We start from the raw sequence: 27,704 nt of genomic DNA, 5'->3' as shown, positions 1-27,704 counted from the left end.
TGCAGTATTGCAGGCTAACTCTGCCCACTGCCAGGAGTTCGATCCTGATGGGCTCAAGGTTGACTCAGCCTTCCATCCTTCCAAGGTCAGTAAAATGAAGACCCAGATTGTTGGAGGGGCAAATAGGCTGACTCCGTAAACCGCTTAGAGAGGGCCGTAAAAGCACTGTGAAGCGGTATATAAGTCTAAGTGCTATTGCTATTATTAAGTGAATCATTGCAGGCTGTTAAGTAAATCGTAGGGCGGTTAATCGAATCCTCTGTTGATTTTGCTTGTCAGATGTCAGTGGTGAAGGTCGCAAATGGCCATTACATGACCCCCGGGATGTTGCAACCAGTAGTAAACTCATGCTAGTTGCACCTGAAGTTTTGGTCATGTGACTATGGGGATGCTGCAACAGTTGTGTGACAATCGATCATAAGTCAATCTCTTTCAGCACCGTTATAACTTTGAACAGTCGCTAAACAAACAGTTGTAAGTCGAGGACTCTCTCTGGTGTGCCCAATGCTGAGAGGAGCGATAAATGGATGTAAAAAAGCAGGATGTTCTTCAGCTAATCACTGTATCTTAGGTTTCCTGGCCCTTTCCCACTCAAGTATTTTACTTAATCAACATCACTCCTGTTGCAAAGATCTCCCAAAAAACCTAGAAAGGACATAGGCCGATTTCCCTATCTGTCTTCCTTGAGAAGGAAAACTCCCAATCAGGGGGTCCAAGTAAAACTGCAAAAAACTGTGCAGTGAGGATTGAACTGGGGAGAGGGGAGTTTAATTCAAAACCAACCCGAAAACATAAAACTTTTGAGTACTCTAATAGGTAAAACAAACTGCCCGGCAACGGGAACGCGGGGCTCCGCTCTCTCTCTCTCCGTCGCTCAACGCAATTATCCACAAACTGGGCCGACCGTTTCGCCCACGAAGCGCCAATTCCAGTCCGCTTCGAGAAACTGAGATAACAACCCTTTCTCTTTGCCCCTCCTGGATCCGCCCTGAAATCGGTGGCCGTTTTATTTACAGAGAAGCAGATGCAGAACTTCAGCTCTTCTGGACAGGCAGGACAACGGATGTCGAGAAGGAAAACTTTGTACAGTTAAGAGACCAGGAAAAGAAGCATCGGCGAGGGGGGGGGTCTCCTGGAGGGTGGGTAGGTGGGCTGATTGCAGTCTTTGCTCCACGGAGAGGAGGGCCGATGGCGTGGGAGGAAGGCGTGCTGAGGAAGGGGACAAAAGCATCTGGATAGAAGTGTGGGGTGGGTGCAGTTTGGTACCAAAGTCAGGCGAAGCCCGGGAAAAGCAATTCCCATCCTTGAGCTTCTACGATGGGAACATCTTCCATCCTGTCTGGATCAAGGCCGAGGTCTCCTTGTTGCCCGGAAGGAGATCCGGCTCAGAAGAAGACCACCGCAGCCGTGAAGCTACCCCACCTGTCCGGATCAAGGCCGAGGTCTCTTTGTTGCCCGGAAGAAGTTCTGGCTCAGAAGAAGACCACCACAGCCACAAAGCTACCCCACCCTCCTCCCTGCCGGAGGAGGGAAGGGTTAGGGAAAGCCGGGTGGGCAAAGAAGGAGAAAGGGAGAGAGGCTAAGGCAAGGGGGTGGCCCAGCGGGCAGTCCGGCGCAGTCCGGAGGGGGACTTCTTGGTTGCCACACCAACTGGAGGTCCCCAGGAGTTCTCCTCCCATCCTTCGGAGGTCAGTAATCTTCCACCCAGCCGTTTTCGGATATGAAGGCGTCAATCACCTCTTTCATGGCCAAGTTTGGAATCAGCTGGTCTTGGGTCAGCGGGCTTCGGGTCACAGGGTCAAAGTGGCCAACCCGCTAGGGAGGACGGAGAAGAGGGGGTTGTGGGGGGGGGAGGGGAACAGGAGCCAGGGGAGAAGATTATTTTTGGGCCGGAAGTATCCTCAATAACCACATCAAAGCCAGGAAGAAACCCAAACATTATTCCATTGGAAGTTTAAAGACGATTCATCACACGGGCTGAGGAATTCTGAGAGAAGTCCATAGCTCTCGGAATTGCTAAGACTGAGAACCCCCTGTTCTAAACCCAGGTGAGATCAATAAATTGCTCAGGAAAACCAGTTTGAAACATGAAGAAAAAAAAAAAACTACTCAGGGCACAGAAAGCCTTAAATCTTTCATTGTTGTTTCACTCAGTCCACCCCCTGCAGCCTCCCGCCTCTTGCCTTAACCATAAAAAAAAGCTGTCTATCCTTAAGGACCGCATTCATATCGCTTTTAGTTGTTTATTTGTTTATAAAATTTATTGGCTGCCCGTCTTACTGTAAGGTAACTCTGGGAGGCTCCTTCACCTTTAAATAAAGCTAAGGAGGTCAAGGAAACAACAGAGAGCCATATTTATTCTGAATTAGGATTTGGCCCTACGGCCAGCCCCAGATTTGGGATTCTCCCGGCCTTGTGGCTCAGCCTGACCTTATTCCATGATTTGGGATTCCTGTTCCACCTCTAGGGCAGCCAACCCGCCTCATTTACCTGGAGGTGCTCTTCGATGTCCTTCCGGTCGTAGGTGATCCCACTCGGCGTAATGCAAGGCTCGCGCATCAGTTCGAAGCTGATTTTCCCACACAGGTAATCAGGGATGTCCCGTTTCTGGCCCCAAAGAAGAGAAGATTACTCTGTATTGCCAACTCAGCATCAAGCTTCTAAATCTAGAGTATATTATAAGATGTTTATCCATCCAACCCACCCACCCACCCACCTACCTACCTATCTAATCTATCTATTCATCCATCCATCTATTCATCCATCCATCCAATCATTCATCCATCCATCCATCTATCTATCCAATCATCCACCCATCCATCTCTCTCTCTCTACCTCTCTCTCTCTCTAATCATCTATCACCTAAATCATCTATCTAATCATCTATCAATCATCTATCTATCTATCTCTCTCTCTATCTATCTATCTCTCTATCTATTCATCCATCCATCCATCCAATCGTCCATCCATCCATCCATCCATCCATCCATCCATCCAATAAGGCCCCAATGGGGAAGCACCATCCTGGAGATGGTTGATAGACTAATAGCAGATCCCATCTCACCCCTGCACACCCGACTTGTGGAGAGATGGACGGCAAATACATTTAATACATATATAAATAAAACTCACCTTCCGCTTCTCGTCCACCTGGGAGAAGAGCTCATCCATGTCTGCTAGATATTTTTCCTGAAAGAGAAATTGGACCCTTTAGCATGACCATCAAAAAGAAGAAGGAGGAGGAGGAGGAGGAGGAGGAGGAGGAGGAGGAGGAGAAGTAGTAGTAGTAGTAGTAGTAATAGTAGTAGTAGTAGTAGTAGTAGTAATAGTAGTAGTAGTAGTCTTGGATGGATTTCAAAGAGGAACGAACAGATTCCTGGAGGACTCTGTGTCTAGAAAAAAACCATGTTGCCTCTGGGCTGGGGGCCAAATATCCATTGCAGGGAGAGACCCCCTGCTTGGAAGCACCCAAAAGATGTCTGGATGGCCACTTGGAGAAGCAGCAGAGTGCTTTGACTACACAACAGTGTGGTTGAATGGTTTCTAAAAGATCAGATATGTTTGGAGATTGAGGTGAGGAAGAATGCACATGGCTTTGGAACTGGCAACCCATCAAGGTTATCCAGATTAGAAAAGAGACACCTCAAGAAGACTAGGCCACAACTCTACTGAGATAGGCTATCACAACAGAGACTTGCCAACCTGTTTTGTGGTTTTCTTCTTCTCCCACTGATACTCCAGGGAGTCAGAGAAGAGCCAACCAAAATATCTTTCTCCCTCTTTAGAACTCAAAGAATGTTTTTCCCCTCTGTTTTCATAACGGTTGATGGATATTTTGCTTCAAGTCCTCTCCAAGGACATCCCTGAACCAAACACATCCCAAATTGCACCTCAAAGCACAGACTGATGTTTTCTCAACCTTGGCAGCTCGAAGAGGCGTGGACTAATTCCCAAGCCAGCCTTGGATCTTCAACCTGCCAAAGTTGAGAAACAGTGCTATAGGCCATGTTAGGCCAACGTAGGAAGCAAGGAATGCTGGTTTGTGGTAGGGAAAAACCAGCACATTTCCCGACTAACACTTTTTCTTAAAAGGCAGCAACTTTTGCGAGTTGCACCTAGCTTCGTCGGAAGGAGAAACAGCCAGCTTGTCAACACCGATGCCCTCTCATAAAATCCACCGTCAGCCAAGGGACATCGCAACACAAACTGTGCCCTTTGCGGACCGTTCAAGGGCAGGGAACACGGTCTGTCCACCCCGCCAGGGGACTGGAGAAGAGGCCCCGTAGCTTGGCTTGCTTCTGACCCAAAGGCCCCACGGAGGGGCAGGGCAAAAGCCAACAAGGGGTCCTCACGTGTTTGGCTTTGATGTTGGCCAGTTGTGCCCGGCTCCGGTTTTCATCCATGTTCTCCTGCTCTTGGGCCCGTTGGCATTCGTCGAGTTCCCTGCAAGAGAAGCAAAGTGTGGGCAGGTGGTAAGGGGAGGAGAGGTCACCTGGCTCACCCAGAAGAGAGCTTCTTCTATCATGGCGCCTTCTGCCTTCTGGAGCGTCACTTCCTCTGGAGAGCAGAGTTGTTCCCATCCCCAGGGCTTCCCATAGGGCCTCCAAGGCCAGATTACATTACAAAACAAGTCCTTGACTTTTCACCACAACGGAGCCCAAACTTTTTGGTGCTAAGCAAGACAGTTGTTAAGTGAGTTTTGCTAACTCCATCAACTTTTGTGGGGATGGAAATGACGGCTTTGACCAAAGGGAAAAAAAACCACAAGTACTTTTTTTTTCTACTTGGAAACCGTTTCTGGACTTTGTGCTTAAAGTGGGGGGAAAAAATGAAACTTTGATTTTGGTGTTTTACTGATTAGACCGGTTTGTTGTTATAGAAATGGCTGGGTGACTGACAATCTGCACTGTCGTCTTATGACAAGTTTTTACACTTACTGACCATGGCAGCATTCCCATAATGCTATGGCCTATCATAGCATCCTTCCTTCCTGTTTTTCAAAACAACCTTGTCCGGCACAAAAGAGTTATCGCTCAAACTTATAGACCGGAATCTGGTCAACTAAAATTTAGTATTAAATTGGTCCCAGATAAAGTCAACAGAATTCAAAAGGAGCTGGACCTAGACTGTTGGTGACAACATAACGATTCTAGGCTGATGACTCACTTATCTCCACCCCCTAGCTCTGCCTACTCTTCTCCTACAAACCTTGTGAGATGGGTGGACCGAAAGAAAAAGGATGGGCCCAAAGCCTCTTTTAAGGATCGCTAGTCAGCGGATCCTCTCCCACCCATAACTGGATCCTCTACCAGAGTCTTTCTATCCTCGCTCACCGATTCTCTCCCCCCCCCCCGCCCCCACCTCTCCTTCTCTGCCATGATGAGCTTGGTGAGGTAAGCGTGCAACTCGTTCTCCTGGTTGATCCGCTTCTCCTCGATGTTGTTCCAACGTTTCTTCTTGGCGATGCGCAGGGCGCTCGGAATGTCGTCCCCGAAGTTTAGCCGCTGCTCTTTGGCTAAGTTGTGGGCTGAAAATGCAAAGCCACACGTTCAACGGAGGCCGAGAACAGGAGTGGAAAAACAAGTTCTCCCAAATTTGCCTTTGGGCACGTCATCACCCACGCTGCCTATTCTTCCCACATTCAGCTAGAGTTTCCAATCCCAGCTCGACAGACACAGATTCCTTTCGGTTTAAGCTGCCCTCCCCAGTTTGGCCCGACCCAGAGGTGAACTACAGTTGCTCTAGGCCCCAGCCGGCTTGGGTTTATGACTACCCAACCCATCCTGGAGCAACAGAGTGGAGAAGGAAGGAAGGAAGGAGCCCAGAAGCAACAGCTACATGAGTCAGACACGTAAACACACAAGTTCCGAATTTCGCCTTTCAAATGTCTTTCCCTCTACTGTTCTCTGAGGCTTTCTAAACCATCTTTCGAAAAGGCTTTTCAGCAACCAAGAATCAGGGTTTGACAGAGGGGAATCAGGAGGGCTTAGATCTTTTTTTTTTTAATGAAAGCAGGGTTGAGAATTTAGAATCCATCAAAGATGGGCCATTTTACAGATAAGCCTCCATTTATGATGGTTTGCTTAACAACCAGTCAAAATTATGACGGACCCCCCAAAATGGTCCTTACGACCTGGATTTGAAGTTCCAATGGCTGCCCCCCGATCATGTGACCACATTTGGGGTGCTTGGCAACCCTTCCCCCCACATTTATGACCATTTGCATTGTCACATGACCAAAATTTATGGGGTTAGGGGTTGTTTTTTTTGCCAGAAACTGGTCTTTATGAACAATGGGTTCTCTTAAAAGACTGACATGTTTGCTTAAAAACTGTTGCAAAAAAACTTGTAAATTCAGGCATGGTCAAAATGACCTGCTTAATGACCATCATGACTTATGCCTGCAATTCTGGGATCAGTTACAGTCGTAAGTCAAGGATCACCTCTACATTACTGAAATTGTAAAATTTAGAAAGGCGAGTATAGAAAAAGAAACTTGGCTTTGGAAACTGAAGTTGTCTCTTGTGAGCCTCTGGTCCACACACTTCCTTGTTCTCTTTCCTGCCTGCCCCCCTTCCCCCCCATCCCAAACAAATTTGTGGGATTTTATCCCTTAAAAATACAAACCAATCTAACTTTCTGTTATGGAAAGAGATGGGCAACAAACAAATTTAATAAATAAACCAACATATAAATAATGTCTGGGATGAAAGCGTATTTCTTTGAGAGAGATCTCAGCTGCCTTAGCTTAAGGAAAGGTAAATTCTCAGTGTCAATTTGGAATTGGGGGTGGGTGGGTGTCCAGTTAGGTGCCTTCACAAAATGGCCACCAAGAAAAACTTGCCAATTCACAAAACCGTTGCACTGGCACCCAATCACCCCAAGAGAGGGGTGCAAAAGACATTGTTGCAAATAAACACTGGTGCCGCGTGTGTGTGTGTGTGTGTGTGTGTGTGTGTGTGTGTGAGAGAGAGAGGGGGGGTCCAGAAGTGTGACGAACAATGCAACCTAATCCTCGCTCATTCTTCTTGGCTGTGGGTTGCTGACTCGTTTTAAAGCCTGTTTCCAAATCAGCCAGAATCTATAACCGGGATCGGCCCTATCACACACCACTCTAATCAAAAGCAGGAGTTCCAAATAAGCCATTTTTTTTCCTGAACCCAAACCTAGACTCAAGGACCCCAGGACAGTATCCCCCCCAACCTTTAACCATTTTACAATGGGTGGACTTCAATTCCCAGAATGCCCCAGCCATCCATCTCTCATTTCAATTTCAACTCGCTTTTTCTGATTTTTCTCACCTCTCCCCGGTAAAGGCACTGTCTCGTCATTACTTAGGAAGGAAAGCTGTTTACAATCTTATTTTGGTAAACCTGCCTCTCTCGATTTTGCTCTACATAATTAAAGGATGAAAGTATATAAAATAGAAATGCAAAATACAGTATACTGTGATTAAAGGGGACGGGACTCACTTTTATGGACTGCAATATTTTAATTTGCTCTTGTATCAGCTTATTATTGCTGTTTTATTATTTCCGACTACAACAATTGAATGTTTCTTTCATTTCTATGTTGCTTTTGGAAGGAAAAATCAGTTTTCAGATGAATGGGACTGTTTCACCGACAAACTGAGATCTGAGGAATGTGACCTTGTAGCTCACAGCAGCCTGTGGTAAGTTTTATCAGAACATTCTCATGCCAACTTCTGAATCTCAAGATGCAAATATTTCTTTTAGCTAAGACTGTTGTACTCGGTAGATAATAGAAAGGCAGGATGTAATCTGCCTTTAGGGGTGTTTCTCCCATTATTTTGGGGGGGGGAGAGACCCCCTCTAGTGGACCCTGTTAATGATAAATACTGTAGTGAGCTTTGATTACTTGTTTTGGGTCCTGTGTTTTAATTCTACACTTTTTCAACCCCTTTAATCGCTTAATATAGATTTTTTTTTCCTAGCACAATTTTTTTTCATGCAATTTTTCTTTTCTAGTATTTCAAGCAAGCCACTGGCACATAAAATGGGAGCCAACTCTCTAATAGCACTGAGGATGGATCACCTCTGGAAAAGATGGACCGTACACAAATCAATCCAAATCAATCAATCAATAAAAGTGGCACCCCGTTTGGTAATTGAACATATGCAAGAAAAGAATCCAGCTCAGGGAGCACCAAGGACTCCATAGTCCTCCTCCTCCTCCTCCTCCTCCTCCTCAACCCCCCACCCCCTCCTAGCACTGCTGATGTTACCTAGGCAGGTAATGAAACGTCTGCAAGAAAACCGCCAAGCTCAGAGAAGCATTGACTCAACTGAGCTACAAAATCTTCTCTTCTACCTAACATTTCATTCAGACGCTAGTCATATGACCTTTTCCTAATATTTAAGATCATATTATACAGCGGTGGGATTCAAATAGGTGGACAACCGGTTCTCTGTGTGGATGCCGCTTCTGGAGGTCCATTCTGGGCCTGGGCAACAAAAAAGTAGCTACCGGTTCTGCCAAAGTGGTGTAAACTGGCTGAATTCCACCACTGATATTATATCTCTTCTTTGATGCCCATCATTTTTCTTAAATGTTGCCAATGCACTTCCTTCTGATGCTACAAAGCAGACCATGCTCTCTGCAACAGCCTCTCAAATATTGGAAGCCTGCTATCCTGTCTCCCCTGGTCCTTCTCTTCGCTAGACTAGCCATGCCCAGTAACCATTCTTCATATTTCAATTTATTATTACAGCCAAAGGCCGCACATCAATCAAACTTCCAAATAAAACAAAACTAGACAGAGCCAACCCAAGAGGACATAGTAATACATCGCAATCAATGATGCCATCAATGGGCGACCAAGGTCTGCCTAGTTTTACAGGCAGGACCGTATTTTCCGGCGTATAAGGCGACCCCCGACTTCGGCGCCGAGTTGCATGCCTAGAAAGTCGTCTTATACGCCGGAAACTACCATTATTTCCGGCTTATAAGGCGACTCGGCGTATAAGACAACCCCCGAATTCGGAGCCGATTTCAACGCTTTCGAAAGTCGTCTTATTCGACGGAAAGTACAGTATATCAAAAACAAGCTAGTTTCAGAAAAACTGAATCATACTAACCTGACACTAAAAATACGAGTATAGTCTAAAACTGGATAAAACACGTAATAAAATCAATTTTAAAAGATTGTTAAAAAGATCTAAGACAGTGGTTCTGAACCTTTTTAATGCCGCGACCCCCAACCGGTCGTAAGTTGAGGACTACTCAACTGGTGCAGCACCGTTTGCAGAATGGGACTTTTGGTGGGCTCAGCAGGCAGAGACAGCCTGGACAATTCCTATTGGCTTTTGAAAGCCAATAGAATTAGACTCTATTCAAGAGAGTCTATTCTATTGGCTTTCAAAAGCCAATAGAATAAAAGGGAGTAGCCACAGCTAAGGAAAAGGGGGAAAAAATGGCGGACTGCGTTGTTTGGCGACCCCCGTGAAATGGTCATTCGACCCCAAATGGGGTCCCGACCCACAGGTTGAGAACCGCTGATCTAAGATGATTATTTATGTTTCTGGAGAATCCCGAATGCTGCTGCGCAGAATCTGGCCACTTGCGCCGTGATCTCCGCCTGCTCGTCCTTAAGCAGCCACGGGAGATAGATACTATCCGAACGACCAGGATATCTATCAGTTATGGGGAGGATAAAGAAGAGAGACCATTACAGTTCAGAGACCAAGATTATAAGATGAGAAAGATCTTTCCCGCTGAGTTTATGAACATGCGTTTAGCGCAGGGTTTCTCAAGTCTGGCAACTTTTTGTCTCTTGGGCTGGCTGGGGAATTCTGGGAGTTGAAGTCCACCCGTCTTAAAGTTGCCGCGCTCCAGACATACCATACCCAAAGGTTGCCACCGCCCCTCTCACCTCTTTGAAGGTTAGCAATAGCCTCGTCATAATTCTCCATCTCCAGCTGGCACTGTCCCAGGAAGAAATGTGCCTTCACGGATTGGCCGTCCAGTTCCAAGGCGTGCTTGCAGTCCGACAGGGCTTTGTCGTGCTGTTGCATCTTTAGGTAACATAAGGCGCGGTTGGTGTAGTAGACGGCGACCAGGGGATTGCGGTTCTGCAAGGGGAGAAAGGCAGGAAAGCTGGATAGCAGCAGATTCAGGAGACCGATGGAAAAGAACCGAGGTCAGGGCTGAGCTGTGGAGCCCTCGGTGCTCCCTGAGTTTGGTGGTTTTCTGGCAAGCCCCTTGTATATAAAATGGGAGCAAAGCCCCCCACTCCCTTCTAGCACTGATGGCGTTACCTAGTTGGGTAATGAGATGTCTGCAAGAAAACCACCAAGCTCAGAGAGGAACAAGGACCCCACAATCCTCCTCCTGCTCTTCTCTCTTCTCTTTCTCTTCCTCCTCCAGTCTGCAAATGCCACTCCCTTCTAGCACTGATGGCGTTGCCTAGTTGGGTAATGAAATGTCTGCAAGAAAACAACTAAGCGCAGAGAGCACCAAGGATCCCACAGTCCTCCTCCTCTCCTCCCCCCTCCCTTCTAGCACTGATGATGTTACCTAGTTGGGTAACGAAATGTCTGCAAGAAAACCACCAAGCTCAAAGAGCACCAAGGACCTTGCAGATCCAGGATAGTTGGATGAAAATGCTAGGTTTATTTTACCAAAATCGTCCTAGTCTGACAATCTGCACCGGGTCTCTAAATCAAGAGGGGGATCTTAGCTGGATTGATAGAGGGAGACTTTGGTTTAACCTGTTCGGGGCTGGGGGGGGGGGGCAAGTAAAGTCACAGTTCTCTGAAATCTTTGATGGCTCCCCTAAAATGTCAACGGCAGGACTCTGGGAGTTGATCTGCCCTAGAACTGTGATAGGAGAAATCCTGAATACATTGAGGAGCGACGGTATGAATCGCCACATCATTTTGCAAAACAAATCAAAGGCTTCTCGTCTTATGCTTCTTCACTTCCAATGGCATTCTGCAGCATTATTCCCAGGCATTGCAAATTCAGCTTTAAAAACGGCCCCATCACGAAAGGACCCCAAATTCATCCAGAGGACATGCTTGTTGACACCATTATTAAAGTTGTTCAAAGTGCCGGGCTTATTTTCCCCTTATGCCTCAACAACAACAATCAAAATCTCTCTATTGCTGAAAAAAAGAATTGAAACAGCATTATTCTTTCAGGTAAATGCAATTAAGTCACACGCAGCCACTGGAAAGGAGCTAAGTCCAATCCAAACTGGAATTTTCCAAAATATTCCTGGTTGAAAACAAAACAAAACAAAACCCTTTTTTTTTTTTTTTTAAGCATCGGGAGCTCCTAAAAACTGTGATTTCTTGCAAATCCACTTTACAACGGCAGGGACTGGAAAAACTCGGGAAGAATTCAAGAATGAAAAGGGTGTTTTGCAATAGCAAGGCAGGAGAGCAGATTAGAAATACTTTCAAATCAAAACAAAGGCAGTGAAGATCATCCGCCTGATTCTTTTCCAGCATCTAACAAACATTTCAGAAAATAAGTTTCTGAGTAGCCAGGGTTTTCTATCAGCTCCTTAAGAGTGATGGTAACCCACTTGAAACGGTAGAGCGCCTTTCAAAATAAAATCTAGGTTTTTCAAGGACCTCTTCCTCTCTTTTGAGAAATCAACTCTCTTTCGTAATACGTGCAAGGCCACACGAAGCGTTAAAGGCAAGATTTTTTTTGAGGCGAGATTTTTGCCCCAAAGAATTTCCATCCATAAACTGCAAAGACTGTAATGCTGTAAAACTCCACTGCGTAACTACTAATATACAACTGGTCCTTGACTTAACCACAGTTCATTTAGTCACCATTCAAAGTTACAACAGCACCGAAATGACGTAGGATCATTTTTCACACTTACGATCCTTGCAGCGTCCCCTGTAGTCACGTGATCAGAATTCAGACACTCGGATTTATGATGGTTGCTGTGTCCCCGGGTCAGGGGATCCCTTTTGCAACCTTCTGACTGGCCAGTGCTGTTGTAACTTCAAACGGTCACTAAATGGAACTATTGTAAATCGAGGACTATCTATAGCGCATCTAGCTGTTCTTATCCTTGCAAATGGGACCCCACAGATCTGGGAGGGGCACCATCCCGGTTCTTCAGCCAAAAGAATAAAAAAAATTGCAAAACAAAACCAGCAAAAGTATCCCTAAGCAGCTGGCACTATGGTTTTCCAATTGTTTCAAACACTTTGCCCTACAAACACACACAACGCACGTACACAAATACCATCTTTTACTGTTAATCCTTTGAAAGGGGCCAGCTTTTCTCATGCTATTGCTAAAAAGTCTCTTTATGTTTTAACTTTCCAGCCCGCCTTTCCAGCTGCAAAAGGACTCCGGGCAGCTCTCCAGAGTTTAAAAGCAAGACGTAACACAGCCTTGGTTCTTAAAAAGTAGAGTCGCCCTCAGGGAACAGATTAAATAAAAGGCACATGTCCCCATGACTCTTGCAACCGCCTTAAGCGTCTCTTGAATATTTCTTTTTATATGCAGGTGGAATTGAGGAGAAACTTCCTGACAGTGAGGACAACCAACCAGTGGAACAGCTTGCCACCAGAAATCGTGGGTGCTCCATCACTGGAGGTTTTTAAGAAGAGGCTAGACCAGGGGTAGGCAACCTCGGCTCTTTTATGACTGGTGGACTTCAACTCCCAGAATTCCTGAGGGGAAAGGGAGAGGTTTCCAAGCTGAGCCATGCTGGCTGAGGAATTCTGGGAGTTGAACTCCACAAGTCATGAAGGGGCCATAGTTCCCCCATGCTGGCTCAGGAATTCTGGGAGTTGAAGTCCACGAGTCATGAAGGGGCCATAGTTCCCCCATGCTGACTCAGGAATTCTGGGAGTTGAAGTCCACGAGTCATAAAAGAACCAAGGTTGCCTACCCCTGGGCTAGACAGTCACTTCTCTAAGATGGTATAGGTTCTCCTGCTTGAGCAGGGGGCTGGACTAGAAGACCTCCAGGGTCCCTTCCAGCTCTATTCTATTCTTTTTTCTGTTTTGTTTTTCTAAGCGAGGCATTTGTTCAGTGAATTTTGCTCCATTTTACGACCTTTCTTGCCACAATTGTTAAGTGAATCACTACAGCTGCTAAGTTAGTAACCTGGTTGTGAAGTGACCATTGACTTTGTTCATCAGGTCGCAAAAAGGGGATCATATATAACTTCGGGACACTGCAACCGTCCTGAATACGAGTCAGCTGCAAAGCATCTAAAATTTGATCCCATGACCACAGAGATGCCACAACAGTCGTTAAGTGTGAAGCCCAGTCGTAAGTCACTTTTCCAGTGCCGTTATATAACTTTGAACCGTCACTAAACGAATTGTTATAAGCCGAAAACTACCCATAACGTCGTTTCTTGAACTTGCAAAGTATCTGGAGTTGCTGTGGAGTTGGGCAGCTTTGGAATCCGATTAAGGTGAGAAATACCTTGCTCCTGAATCTGGAGGTTCTGTGTCGCTTCCAGATCTAAACTCCACTTGATCCCATTCATTTCCTGGAAGATGCCCCAGCTGCAAAGTTTTTCATCCATCCCAGATGTGCCGGGAGGTGGAATGTAGCCAACTTCGCCTCCGTACCTTCTGCCTTGAGGAACTTGCGCTGCGGCTTGGGAAGACGCATCAGAAGGAGCACAACTGGCCTCACAGAAAATGAGTCACATCCCATCCACTGCCCGGATATCCCAGACATGTTATTTGTCACGGGGCTGATGCAAAGAAGCCTCCTTCACCAGGAGCCTGGGGGCGGTCTGGATCCCAATTTTAATTTGACTTTAACCAAGTCACTTCCCTCTTCCAATTGGCCCACCTCACAGGGCTGTTGTAAAGGTCACATGGGCTTCCACCTCAGGCTAAAAAAAGCCAGGGTCTCCAAAGTTAGCAAAGTTAGACTTGTGGCCTTCAACTCCCCCCAGAATTCCTCAGCCAGCATGAAGTTGCCAGGATGGAAGACTCCCCCCCCTGGGATAAAGCAAAGTGTCAATCACTTCTTTGCAAGGTGAACCTGGTTACTGATTTTAAGCCATCTCGTGGACTGGGTTTGTTTGTCTGAGAAAGCCTGCTTAAGCCAACCACTGCATGGACCTGTGCCAGGGTGAAATCTCACAGAAGCTGTAGAATCCTAGGGCTGGAAGGGGCCTCAAGAGGTCTTCTAGTCCAACCTCCTGCTCAAGGCAAGAGACCTTATATCAGGGGTCTTCAAACGTGGCTGCTTTAAGACTCCCAGAATTCCTCAGCCAAACTGGTGCGAACTGGCTGAATCCCACCACTGGATGAACCCCTGATCTGGTGGCCATCAACCAGAACCTCTTTGGGTTAGGGACAGCCAAAGAAACTTTGTACTCACACAAGACGCTTAATCCAGTTTTTGTATAGGTTATCCCTGACTTACCATTCATTTCGCAACTGTTCAAAGTCACAACACTGGGGAAAAAAGTGTCTTAGGATCGACCCTCGTCTTTACAATTGTCGCAGCATCGCAACAGTCACAACATTATCAAAACTTGGGTGCTTGATAATGGGCAGCATTGCTGGGATCACACAGTGACCATTTTGATTAGATTTGTGTTGCTTTGTTTTTGTTTTTTTTAAATGTGTTTCAATTGATTATATTTGCAACCTTGCCAGCTGGCTTCTGACAAACAATGAGGGTTAGGACTGGGAAGCTGGAATTGCTTAACAGCTGTGGCAAAAAAGGTTACAAAATCAAGCTCACTTAATAACAGCCTTGCTTACCGACGGAAATTGTGGACTACCTGTATTACTATGCAGTAACCCATTTGGGGAACCTTCAGCTCCCAGACACGTGTGTTCATGCTACGTGTGAAGTCACCAACCTATCCAAAGGGAACATCGGCGGTGAGTTTGCCCACAGCCATCAGGTTTATAACAAACCCGGTTCAGCCTATCATCCATGCTCAACCACAACATTGTGCACACACCTCTCCAGGTTACAACATTTTAAAAAGGGAATAGGGTATAAACACCGGATCTGAGCAGTAACTTCCTTCCGGCTCTTTGCTCAGCTTAGACCCCAATTCTTTTCGTTCTCAGAGCCCGGGACCCCATTCACACATCCTTTCTGTCCCTCGAACGCAGTGTTTGTCAACCTTGGGAACGTGAAGAGGTGTGGACTTCAACCCCCAGAGTTCCCCAGCCAGCTCCACACCTCTTCACGTTCCCAAGGTTGACATACACTGCTCTAGAGAACCTTCTCAAGCCCCCTGCCCACCCCAGACCCCAGACTCACCTTAATCAAGCCCAGCATCAACCAGTCCCAGCCCATCGGTCCTTGTCCCTCAAGAGGGTGGTTCAAGATAGGTCTTGCCCGGGTGAGCCTTTCCCTTGCCTTCCTCAACTCAGACCTGCCGGCTCTCTGTGCATGCTCAGATGCCTCCCCTGTCAGGTGACTGCAGCAGACTCATTCATCTCTCCCAGTTGCCACCTCATTCCTCATCCCTGGGGTCAAAAGTCGGCAATGCACTCTGCTTATAAACGCTCACGGTCCAAGCATCCTGGGCCCTTTTAGCCATCATCCAGCTTAGGAAGGCGTGCACTCTGCTCGTGCTCAGAGGATCCCCTCTTCCTCTTTGCGGGGCAGAGGAAAACTAAACCCCATTTCACGTTACTTTCTGCCTGTGCAACGCAGAGGCGTCACTGACCTCCACAATAAGGAGGAGTGGCATTCTGCTTGTCCTCAGAGGCACCCTCTTCCCTTACATGGACGTACACACGTACGTACGTACGTACGTACGTACGTACACACACACACACACACACACACACACACACACACACACAAATGCACCCGACGCATTTTTAGCCCTGCCTTCTTTTTATGGGGCAGGGGCAAAATCTTCCTTTCTCCCCCCCCATACCAGAACCAAAATGCTCCACCCCCCAGCGCCCTCTGCCTATGCTCAGAGGCCCCCTTAACCCCCCCCCCCGCAACCCTCTCCTTTGCACCCTAAGAAACCCGGCCTATCTGCGGCTTCTTCCAACCCCACCCGGGGCCGACCTCCCCTCTGCCTATGCTCAGAGGCCTTCTTTCCCCCCCTCTTTCCCCCCTCCTTCGCACCCTAAGAAACCCGGCCTGTTTGCGGCTTCCTCCTCCACCTCCCCCCCCGCAACCCCACCCGGGCCCGACCTCCCCTCTGCCCGGGCTCAGAGGCCCTCTCTCCTTCCCCACCCGGAGCCTCCGCCGCGCTCTGCCCACGCCCAGAGACCCCCTCGGCCCTTTCCCCAAATGGCGCCGCCGCCGACTCACAATGGCGCGTCCGTAGCAGGCGGCGGCCTCGGGGTACTTGCGGCTGACGAAGAGCCGGTTGCCCTGCTCCTTGTACTCCTGCGCGCTGCGGGTCTTCTCCGGGCTGCCGCCCGCGCCGCCGCCGCCGCCGCCAGCCTCCCCGCCGCCGGGCAGCCCCGCGCCGCCCTCCTTCTCCTTCTCCTCCTTCCCCTTCATGCCGCCTGCGCCGCCCAGGCAGAAGCAGCCGCCGCCGGCCCCGGAGGAGCCCGGCGGGCCCCGCTCGCCCCGGCCCCGACGCACCGCCACAGCCCGGCCCGGGCCCCGCCCGCCCGTCCGTCCGTCCGCGAGAGCAGCGCCCGCAGCGGCCCCGGAGCAGCAGCCGGAGGAGGAGCCCGGCGCCGGGAGGAACGGGCGGAGCGCTGCCGTGGCAGGAGGAAGGGGAGGGATCGGCGCGCTCCGGCTGCGGCGCCCGGGTGCAACGACGGCGCCGCCGGCTGGCTGGCTGGCTGGGTAGGGGTCGCTGGGAGGGAGGCAGGGAGCGACCTCGCTTTGCGACCGCCGAGGAGCGGCTGTGCCCAGCCGAGCGGGGGGGGGATCGGAGCCTGCTTGCCCGCCCCGCTTTGCGCCCGCCCGGCTTGGCTTGCGCCCCCCCCGCTCGGTTGGCTTAACGGTCGAAGAGGGAGCGGGGGGGGATCCGGCGGGGTTTGGCTCGCTTGGGTCCGGGCTGGGTGGGAGATGTCGGTCGGAAGCGGGGAGGCTCGGAGGGTGGCAGCGGGGCTCGGGTGGGCTGGCTGGAGGAAGCAACCCCCCCCCCCCGGCTCACCGGGTTGGTGGATTTGGGTTGGGGGGCGCGTAGAGGGGAGCTGTTTCCGAAGAAAGTCTTGGTTGTTTGGTTAAAGGGCAGGTGGGACCCTCATGTTCCATCCCTGGTGGGTTTGAAGAAGGGACTGGACAGGCACTTGTCTGGAATGGTACTGTGGGGTCTCCTGCTTGAGCGGGGGGGGGGGATGGACTAGATGACCTCCAAGGTCCCTTGCAACTCTCGTTATTCTGCTTTCCTTCCTTCCTTCCTTCCTTCCTCCATCACTGGAGGTTTTTAAGAAGAGAAAATGGACAACCATTTATGTGAATTGGTTATAGAGTCTCCTGCTTGAGCGGGGGGGGGGGGATGGACTAGATGACCTCCAAGTTCCCTTGCAACTCTGTTATTCTGCTTTCCTTCCTTCCTTCCTTCCTTCCTTCCTTCCTTCCTTCCTTCCTTCCTTCCTTCCTTCCTTCCTTCCTTCCTTCCTTCCTCCATCACTGGAGGCTTTTAAGAAGAGAAAATGGACAACCATTTATGTGAATTGGTTATAGAGTCTCCTGCTTGAGCGGGGGGATGGACTAGATGACCTCCAAGTTCCCTTGCAACTCTGTTATTCTGCTTTCCTTCCTTCCTTCCTTCCTTCCTTCCTTCCTTCCTTCCTTCCTTCCTCCATCACTGGAGGTTTTAAGAAGAGAAAATGGACAACCATTTATGTGAATTGGTTATAGAGTCTCCTGCTTGAGCAGGGGGGATGGACTAGAAGACCTTCAAGGTTCCTTCCAACTTTGTTATCCTTCCTTCCTTCCTTCTTTCCTTCCTTCCTTCCTTCTCCATCACTGGAGGTTTTTAAGAAGAGAAAATGGACAATCATTTATGTGAATTGGTTATAGAGTCTCCTGCTTGAGCAGGGGGATGGACTAGAAGACCTCCAAGGTCCTTTCCAACTCTGTTATCCTTCCTTCCTTCCTTCCTTCCTTCCTTCCTTCCTTCCTTCCTTCCTTCCTTCCTTCCCCATCACTGGAGGCTTTTAAGAAGAGACTGGACAGCCATTCGTCTGGAATGGTACTATAGGGTCTCCTGCTTGAGCAGGGGGATGGACTAGAAGACCCCCAAGGTCCCTTCCAACGATGCTGTTCTGTTAAATTTTGATCGATTCACCAAAGTTGCATGTTCTGCAGCTAAGACTGTTGATTGGTGAAACTGCAAGTTAATCCGAAATTAAAAGCAAGTTTGGCGCCTACTGGATTAAGAAAAGGGAGACTAGTCTTGGGCACAAAGCCAAAGCTGAGTGACCTTGGGTCAGTCCCTCTCTCTCAGCCCTAGAAAGCAACAGCAAATCACTGCCCAGAAAACTTCAGGCACTTTATTATTCTTAATGAGGGCTAGTTTGTTGTAATGGCTAAGGCATCGGGATAAAAACTGGGAGGCATTGAGTTCCAGTCCTGCCTTGGGCAGGCGAGCCAGTGACCTTGGGCCAGTCACTCTCTCTCAGCCCTAGGAAGCAGGCAAGGGCAGCCTCTTCCCAGAAACATTGCCAAGGAACTTGTATGGTCAGGCAGCAAGAGTCAACGTGGGCTGAAAAGCACTCCCAAAAATAAATAATAATACAAAATACAATATAAATAACCCACAAAGTTGGCAAAGCTGCATGTTAGCGTGTCTGCACATCACAGCGCATTGGGGTAAATCTCATTTTTTCAACAATCTTTTTTATAATTTTTTTTTCCATCAACATATGTTAATTTTTCCAATCAAATAAGTTGTCTGGTGTTTGCTAAGCTAATACATGTTCACTTCCTAATCCTTCATTCTCTTCTCTAACCAAGAATAAAATAAATTCCAAATTTTATAATAGTCCGTATCTTCTTTGTCTTTCAGCCTCATAGTTAGTCTGTCCATCTGCACATTCCAATATTTTTGTGATTATTTCTTCTTCTGATGGCAATCCTTCATTCTTCCAGTACTGTGCAAAAATTATTCTTGCTGCTGTGGTAATATGTAGAATTAAATATAATTTCTGCTTATGAATCTTTTCAGACATAATGCCTAGTAAAAAAGTTCAGGTTTAAAATCCACTTGTTTGCCCAATATTTTTTCTAACCACATATGTATGCTTTTCCAATAGGCCTTTGCCTTCCCACATGTCCACCAAATATGATAATACGTGCCTATGTGATGTTTACATTTCCAACATCTATCTGACATATTTTTAAACATTTTTGCTAACCTTGCTGGTGGAAGGTGCCATCTATAAAACATTTTATACAAATTTTCTTTGTATGAAGTGCATTGGGGTAAATCTAACCACAATAACGCTGAACAATTATAGCTGAGAGGTTCAGCCTTGAATGACACAGGGCAAACCACAGTGGCAAAGATCCTATATTGAGCTAAATCTTGCAAGTTTCTGGAAAAGTCTGTGGCTGGTATCCTAATTCCTCTGGCTGGGAAATTCTGGGACTTGACGTCCATCTATCTTCATGTTGCCCAAGTTGAAAAATACTGTTTTAAACAACCAAATATAAAAAGGAAATATGACCTCTCTGTCCTTAGCTACCGAATACTTGTATTTTGATTTTTCTCTGTTCCAGGAAGGCCTTAAACCATGTCAGCGAAAGGGGGACTTTATGCATGTGACGATCCAGCCTCCTGGAAAGCCGTTTTGAATATTTACCAGGATGTGATTGCAGCGATGGGAAGCAAGAGGAAGAACCTAATTGCCCTGGATCAGTGGTAAATTACTGATGGGTCATTTGGAAGTTTAATGAAGGCATCGGCCCATCAGCTAGGTTGGCCTAGCTGACCATTTTCCATGTGCAAGAGAGAGAAAAAATGCATTTTGGGATGGCTTGGGCACTGCCGCCCTCTTTATTTCCATAAGCTTCTTAAAAATCTCCTCCTGAGAACGAGGAGGGCTCTATCTGTTTTTACCGTTTATTTTTCTTGTCTCCTTTCAAGGTATCAAGAAGAATTGCCCAGAATTCTTGCAGGGCGCAAGGAAAAATACTTGACGAAAGAGGAATTGTTGAAACTCATGCAATGGAAGCTTACCGTAGGTATTCCTCTCTGAAGCGCTTAAACAGATTTCAGCAGTTCAACAGTCTCAAAACCCATCTGTAAAATGGGTTTATTAAGGGTCCTTGGTGCTCTGTGAGCTTGCTTGTTGTTTTTGCAGACATTTCGTTACCCAAACTAGCGAACATCATCGGTGCACTGATGATGTTATTTAGTTTGGGTCATGAATCGTCTGCAAGAAAACAAGCAACCTCAGAGAGCACCAAGGACCCCTCGTTTCAACCCTAAGCTACACATATTCTCCTTTAATGGATATATTGAAGATGCAATTGGCATACTAGTGCAATCTCCTTAATAGGTTGGTTCAGCTTTCGCTTAGCAAGCATACATGCTGTTTAATGGACAGTCACTTATCTGAGATGGAATAGGTTGTCCTGCTTGAGCAGGGGGTTGGACTAGAGGACCTCCAAGTTCTCTTCCAGCTCTATTCTGATTCTATTCTGATTCTATTCTATTCTGATTCTATTCTGATTCTATTCTATTCTATTAATTCCATTCCATTCCATTCAATTATTCTATTCTATTCTATTCTCTTCTATTCTCTTCTATTCTGCATTCTATTCTATTCTATTCTATTCTTCCATTTCATATATTCTATTCTATTCTATTCTATTCTGCATTCTATTCTATTCTATTCTATTCTATTCTATTCTATTCTATTCTATTCTATTCTTCCATTTCATCTATTCTATTCTATTCTGCATTCTATTGTATTCTGCATTCTATTCTATTCTATTCTTCCATTTCATATATTCTATTCTGCATTCTATTCTATTCTATTCTTCCATTTCATATATTCTATTCTGCATTCTATTCTATTCTATTCTATTCTTCCATTTCATATATTCTATTCTATTCTATTCTATGCCAGGATCGAGACTAGAAACATACAGTTTGAAGAAGAGACAGAAGGCTTAACCCTAGCACTGAGGAAAGACAAACAATGGCGAAATTGTACAGTGGGCAGAATGAAACCACGCCAAAGATTTGCAGCTCAGACTCAGAAGCTGATCATTTCTGCTTTTGGTCTTTCCAGAGAGGAAAATTCCGGCCTCGTTTGCAGCAGCTGGTGGCAGCTAATCCGAGAGAGGAGGTGGAGGAACATACCCAAAAAGCTTTCCATCAACTCCCAGATGTAGAAGCTGCCGTGAAGGAGTTGAACAAGCTGAAGGGCGTTGGACCCGCCACGGCTTCAGGTACAAAAATGGAAGGTTACAAATCTGGAACTTGCAGAATACAGAATAACAAGAGCTGGAAGCGACCTTGGTGGTCTTCTCGTCCAACCTTCTGCCGAAGCAGGAGACCCTGTACCATTTCAGACAAATGGCTGTCCAGTCACTTCTTAAAATCCTTCAATGTTGGAGCACCCACAAGTTCTGGAGGCAGGTTGTTCCACTGGTTAATTGTTCTAACTGTCAGGAAATTTCTCTTTAGTTCTAGATTGGATCTCTGTTTGATAAGCTTCCTCCTGTCACTTCTTGTCCTGCCTTCAGGTGCTTTGGAGAATAAGTCAATCCCCTCTTCTCCGTGACAGCCCCCCCATCAATGGAGATTTTTTTTTTTTACAAATTTTATTTATAATACAATTAAAAGCAAACATTGGATTTGACGTGACATTCCAGTATATACATTCTTATCAGATTATTCCACTTTTTACAATCAATTCTTCATCTCTACATATACATCTAAGTTTTATATACAATTGTTGTTGTTGTTATTAAATGCGAAGTCGTGTCCGACCCATCGCGACCCCATGGACAACGTTCCTCCAGGTCTTCCTGTCCTCTACCATCTTCTGGAGTCCATTGAAGTTCACGCCTACTGCTTCAGTGACTCCGTCCAGCCACCTCCTTCTTTGTCGTCCCCTTCTTCTATTGCCCTCCATCTTTCCCAGCATTAGGCCCTTCTCCAGTGAGTCCTTCCTTCTCATTAGGTGGCCAAAGGACTTGAGTTTCAACTTCAGGATCTGGCCTTCTAAAGAGCAGTCGGGGTTGATCTCTCTAGGACTGACCGGTTTGGATCGCCTTGCAGTCCAGGGGACTCGCAGGAGTCTTCTCCAGCACCAGAGTTCAAAGGCCTCCATTCTTTGGCGCTCAGCCTTTCTTATGGTCCAACTTTCACAGCCATACATTGCAACTGGGAAAACCATGGCCTGGACTATACACACTTTTGTTGGCAGGGTGATGTCTCTGCTTTTTAGTATGCTGTCTAGATTTGCCATAGCTTTCCTCCCCAGGAGCAAGCGTCTTTTAATTTCTTGGCTGCAGTCCCCATCTGAGGTGATCTTTGAGCCCAGAAAAATAAAATCTGTCACTACCTCCATTTCTTGCCCGTCTATTTGCCAGGAATTATATACAATACTTGTTCTAAAATAACATTATATTTCTATCTTAACATTCGTCTTTAATCCCGACCGTCCTCTTCAAATTCCTCCAGCGGTAAAATTTATCCCAGGTTTCATAATAAACTGATCCACATTTATCTTTTAATATCATTGTGAGCCTGTCCATTTCCGCACATGGCTAATATTTTATGTATTAACTCTTCCTCTGTGGGAATTTCATCAATGGAGATTTTCAAGGAGACATTGGACAGCCGTTTTTCTGGAATAATAGACGGTCTCCTGCTTTTGTAGAGGGTCAGACTACAAGACCTCAAAGATCCCTTCCAACTCTCTTATTCCTCAATAATGCTTTTCTACATCCTGTGATGGCTGTTTTCTAAGGCTGACCTACCTAGGGATCTATTCTTCATGGTCACCTTCCTCTGAGTCCATTTATTTCCACTGTGATGCAAGGCAGAAAGGCAGAGACGAAGCCATCCAAAGAATAAAATGGATTCTAAATCTAATCAATAAAAATAATAGAAATAGCAGGCAGGGAGACTTTGCACCCTGTCACTCCCCCCAGATATTTCTCCTATAGCTCTGTGTTTTCACTTCTGTTTCAGCCATTCTCGCTGCCGGAGCACCTGAAATTGCTGCGTTCATGGCAGATGAAGTGATGGAGATTCTTCCAGGCTTGGGTCCTCTCCAGTACACCCTGAAACACTATCTGCTTTATATGGACAAGATTCAGAGCTGTGCTGAGAAACTGAATAAAGGTAAGGCAATTTTCTCTCTTCTCCCCATTATAAAAAGATGTTGAGACTCTAGAAAGTGTCCGGAGAAGAGCAACAAGGATGATTAGGGGACTGAAGGCTAAAACATACATAGAACGGTTTTAGGAATTGGGTATGTCTAGTCTAATGAAAAAAAGGACCCTGGGTGACATGGTAGCCAATATTTGAAGGGCTGCCCCACAGAAGAGGGGTGTGTGTCACCCTATTCTCCAAAGCACCTGAAGGCAGAACAAGAAGCAACGGATGGAAAATAATCAAGGAGAGAAGCAACTTAGAAATAAGGCGAAATTTTCTAACAGTGAGAACAATGAATCTTGCTTCCAGAACTTGGGGCTGCTCCATCAGTGGAGGCTTTTAAGAAGAGATGCCTGTCTGAAATGATATAAGGTCTCCTGTTTGAGCGGGGGGCAGGAGTGGACTAGAAGATCTCCAAGATCCCTTGCAACTCTGTTGTTTTGTATTTTGTTAGGTGACACCACAGAAACCTGGACGGCTCACCTGGTGGAAAAATGCCTCTGGACCTGGGCTTTGGCCGAAAAGTTGTGTTTGCCCTCTTTACCGACTGTGAGCCAAGGGGAAGACCAGGGAGAGGGTGGTGAGCAAGGAGGCAGAGGCCGCAAGAAGCAGAGAACCAAATGAACGCTTCCCAGCTCCTGCGATTGTGGGATCAACACCTGCTCCTCGGCACGTGAACGGCAGAGCTCAGCAACACACCCAAGGGACGCTTGCTCGCTCTGGGACCAACCACACCAGTCCGTAGCAACCATCCACAGCACAGCTTTCTCACAAACAGAACGCAGCTTGTGTGATACAAAATCCTGCTGGGTCTTCTTTCAAAGGATCTACAGGGAGGGGTCCAAATGTTCCTGTTTTAATAATGTTGAAATGGATCGTTCTCTCCGAAGCAGCCTTACCTCACTTGCCCCCACCTCCCATGGTAATGGATCCTCCCTCCCTTGTTTGGTGGAGTATGGGAGGGCAACTCCATTAGATCTAGAGCCGAGGTGGCGCAGCAGTTAGAGTGCAAGTACTGCAGGCCACTTTAGCTGACTGTGTTCAGCAGGTCAGCGGTTCAAATCTCACCGGCTCAAGGTTGACTCAGCCTTCCATCCTTCCGGGGTAGGTAAAATGAGGACCCAGATTGTTGGGGGCAATGTAAATATATATATAGATACATTGCTTACTGGTGTACACTGCTTAGAGAGTGCTTGCACTTAAAGCGGTATATAAGTCTCATAAATAAATAAATAGGTTAATATAGGTTGAGCCGTGGTTAAAATGCAGTACTGCAGACTACTTCAGCTGACTGCCAGCGGTTCAGCAGTTCGATTCTCACCAGCTCAAGGCTGACTCAACCTTCCATCCTTCCGTGGTCAGTAAAATGAGGACCCAGACTGTTGGGGGCAACAGGCTGATTCTGTAAACCGCCTTTGAGGGGCTCTAAAGCACTGCGAAGCGGTATATGAGTCTAAATGCTATTGCTATATTAGGAATGAAAGATTTAATGGAACTTACTGGCTGATGTGTACTGTATATGTGGAAATAGTTTTCATAGGACTCGGGAGTTGTTGAGCTAAGCTTTCCTCTCTTATTTTTCAATAAAAAAAGGGATTAAAGGATATGAGTAAACCTTGCACAATTACAAAATAAAAAGCTACATCAAAAGGTGCGGGGAAAGAAGAAAAAGAAAGAACAAGGTCGAAATAGAAAAAAAGAAACACCCGCTTCCATCCTCAGCCAGCATAAATCAAGACTAAGAACTTGCCACCATCTCTTCAAACAAAACCCAGTATCTCTTTATTCCGTGCCTTCCTCCAGTTTCTCTAAATGCACCGTTGCAACTTCAAAAAGTCACTAAACGTTTGGTTCTAAGTTCAGGAATACCTGTAATCAAAATTCAGTTCCACTCAAATTGAGTTTTCCAAAGGCATGGGAGCAAAGAGGGAACTATGTGGTTTTCCCCCTTAATGGTCTGGGGCACTGTTTCTCAACTGGCTGCTTGAAAATGGGCGGACTTCAACTCCCGGAATTCTGCAGCCAGCCTGAGGAATTCTGGGAGTTGAAGTCCACGCATCTTCAGGTTGCCAAGGTTGAGAAATACCGCTTGGAAGGACATGATGCTTCTCTATCGCTAGAGGGAGCCCCTGTCTAAAGATACCAACTTCCAACAGTTCTTAAATCCTATCTGGCTGATTATGAGAGCTTTCCTCAAGTTGTTCAGATGCCGTGATGTGTCTACACCAGTGATGGCGAACCTTTTAGAGACCGAGTGCCCAAACTGCAACCCCAAACCCATTTATGCATCGTCGAGTGCCCGGTGGGTGTGGCCCATTGGCTGGGCGTGCCTGCGGTGGTTAACGGCAGACTGGGTGGGACTAAAAAGTTCAATCAATCCATTCCAACTTTGCAAGATCTTTTTTTTCCCACGAGAAGTTGAAATTGACCGATTGATTGAACCTTTTTTTTTTTTTGGCACACGGCAGCGGAGGCCTAAAGCAAAAAGGTTTTCTAAAACTCAGCTGAAGGCCTAGGATTGAGGCGATGGCGCGTGTGCCCACAGAGAGGGCTCTGAGTGCCGCCTCTGGCACCCGTGCCATAGCTTCGCCACCACTGCTCTACTGAGATATGGTTATGTCTAACTCATCCCCATACACATTCTTCCCCCTCCCTTCCAGCACTGTCTGATTCTAACTCTAAAAGCAATAAACAGGTTAAAGAGAAAATGGCTGCGCCTTCATACATTGTCAAAGCAAGAACATCCGATGTTAAGCAGTGTTGACAATTATATTGACAACTTTGAACTTTGTTGTTGAATAAGGTGACTAACTTTTTTACAATGAAAAGGAGGACACAAATAAATTGAAGAAAAAAATATCGTAAATGAAAGAAACATTTTATTCATTGCAAGAATAATACAACTTGCATGTGCAAAGTTTGCCAGCCGAGTGTTTTGGCGCGCTCAGCAGCAATTCCTATTGGCTTTCGAAAGCCAATAGTGGGAGTAGCACAGCTCATGCAAAAGTTGAAAAAAAAAACCATTAAAAAAAAGGTGCCGGAACGCCATTTTGACGTTCTATGAGGGAAAAAAATGCCCTGCAGATTAGTCTTCAAATATCGAAAAGGAGGACATGAAGGAGGACACTTTTTGAGGGAGGACAGAACTTACAAAAGGAGGACTGTTTTCCCTAAAAGAGGACGATTGGTCACCTTATGTTGAAGAAAAGCTGAAAAGACCACGGACAGCCAAGAAGACAAATGGATGGCTCCTCAAACAAATCAACCCCGAGTTCTCACTCCAGGCACAAATGACCAGACTCAAATTATCCGACTTCGGATACATTGCGCCAAGACTCAGTTTCCCTCTCGGAAATCTCTTATGTTAGAAAAGATAAGAAGGGGATCAGCAGCAAGGCGACGGGGTTATTTTGGGAAGAGCCGAAAGAATAAAGTTAGGGATAGATTCTCATGGGAAATGGATGGTTGGGGGCCACAGGCTGATGTAAAGCGCTATTGGAGGAGTATATAAGTCGAAGTGATATTGCTATTACTATAAATAGATTCTTGAAGTCTGAAAGCCCCCCTCCCTCCCCATTCCTTTACAGCCTAAAAAATTAGGGAGGGTCCCTTGTGAGACATTGGACATGCTTTTGACAGGCTCAGCTGCCTCTTATTCAACCTTTCCCCTGCCTGTGGCCCTGACTTGGCTCTCCAAGGCTGTTCACACACCACCATTGCAATTCCCTACCTTATGAACAGCATATTTCATTTTAAAAAAGCAGCAGCTTTCGTGAGCCGCAGCTGGATGCAGAAAGAGCATACCTGGGCGCAGGAAAAACTGCCTGGGTGAAATTCATACAGCGATTGGGGCGTTTTTCTCCCTCGCAGAAGAGGCGCTGGCCTAGTTTTTGTCTTATTATAATTATGGCCCATTTATTCTTGGGTCTTGCAAATTTTTTGTCCTGTTTCTCCGAACCGCCTCCCAGATCTTTTTCTAAGTCTGCTCCTTGCGTTCCAAAAACTGTAGGCGTCCCCTTAAATTTTCACCTAGGAAAATCTTAATGTTATTTACAATAGAGGGAAGAACTTACAAAAACCAGGATGCTCACATTTCAGTCAATTATTTAGGCATCCGCTGCTGGGTAGTAAACAAACATCATCTTCTGGATACAGGTCATTGGGAATTGGAACCCTGATGGGCTAATGATCCTTAGCATTATCGCAATATATTTATATCAGATTTCTGCTCTTTTAAAATATTATTTCCCCGGCTGTTGTTTAAAAGTTTCTAAACTTCCACTCACTCACTCACCCACGTTTTTAAACAACTTGTACTTTACAAGAGAGCCACCCATCCATTAACAAAAGACATTTGGGGCTGGGCAGAGTATGGGGAAGGGAGAAGGCAGGGAGGAGAAAGCAGATTGTCGCGCAGTGTGTTAGCATTTGCATCGATCCGGTT

At 46.6% G+C, this 27,704-nt stretch overlaps 2 protein-coding genes across 4 annotated transcripts; one reads left to right on the top strand and one right to left on the bottom strand.

Annotated features, from left to right (window-relative positions):
* Window positions 1–740: 740 nt before the first annotated feature.
* On the bottom strand, window positions 741–16,572 carry STUB1 (STIP1 homology and U-box containing protein 1). Its single transcript, XM_039349854.1, has 7 exons — window positions 16,267–16,572; window positions 9,893–10,091; window positions 5,362–5,527; window positions 4,353–4,443; window positions 3,133–3,189; window positions 2,491–2,607; window positions 741–1,815 (listed from the first exon to the last, which is right to left on the bottom strand). Exons 1-7 carry the CDS (start codon window positions 16,459–16,461, stop codon window positions 1,690–1,692), a joined length of 951 nt encoding a protein of 316 aa, XP_039205788.1. The 5' UTR covers window positions 16,462–16,572; the 3' UTR covers window positions 741–1,689.
* Window positions 16,573–16,676: 104 nt separating this feature from the next.
* On the top strand, window positions 16,677–24,056 carry LOC120310910. 3 transcript variants are annotated; one of them, XM_039349855.1, is made up of 6 exons: window positions 16,677–16,755; window positions 19,642–19,783; window positions 20,009–20,102; window positions 21,162–21,321; window positions 23,075–23,227; window positions 23,715–24,056. In XM_039349855.1, the coding sequence occupies exons 2-6, from the start codon at window positions 19,656–19,658 to the stop codon at window positions 23,882–23,884; spliced, it is 705 nt and encodes a 234-aa protein (XP_039205789.1). In that variant the 5' UTR covers window positions 16,677–16,755; window positions 19,642–19,655; the 3' UTR covers window positions 23,885–24,056. The 3 variants fall into 3 exon arrangements, with proteins under 3 accessions (XP_039205789.1, XP_039205791.1, XP_039205790.1); XM_039349857.1 differs by having other exon boundaries at window positions 16,685–16,755; window positions 19,646–19,783; XM_039349856.1 differs by lacking the exon at window positions 16,677–16,755 and adding an exon at window positions 18,080–18,732.
* Window positions 24,057–27,704: the final 3,648 nt, after the last annotated feature.

The sequence above is a fragment of the Crotalus tigris genome, unplaced genomic scaffold (assembly GCF_016545835.1).
Source record: "Crotalus tigris isolate CLP2741 ecotype Arizona unplaced genomic scaffold, ASM1654583v1 scf7180000018301.7375997, whole genome shotgun sequence".
Classification (NCBI taxonomy): Eukaryota; Metazoa; Chordata; class Lepidosauria; order Squamata; family Viperidae; genus Crotalus; species Crotalus tigris.
This window is presented reverse-complemented; position numbering and strand designations above follow the sequence as displayed.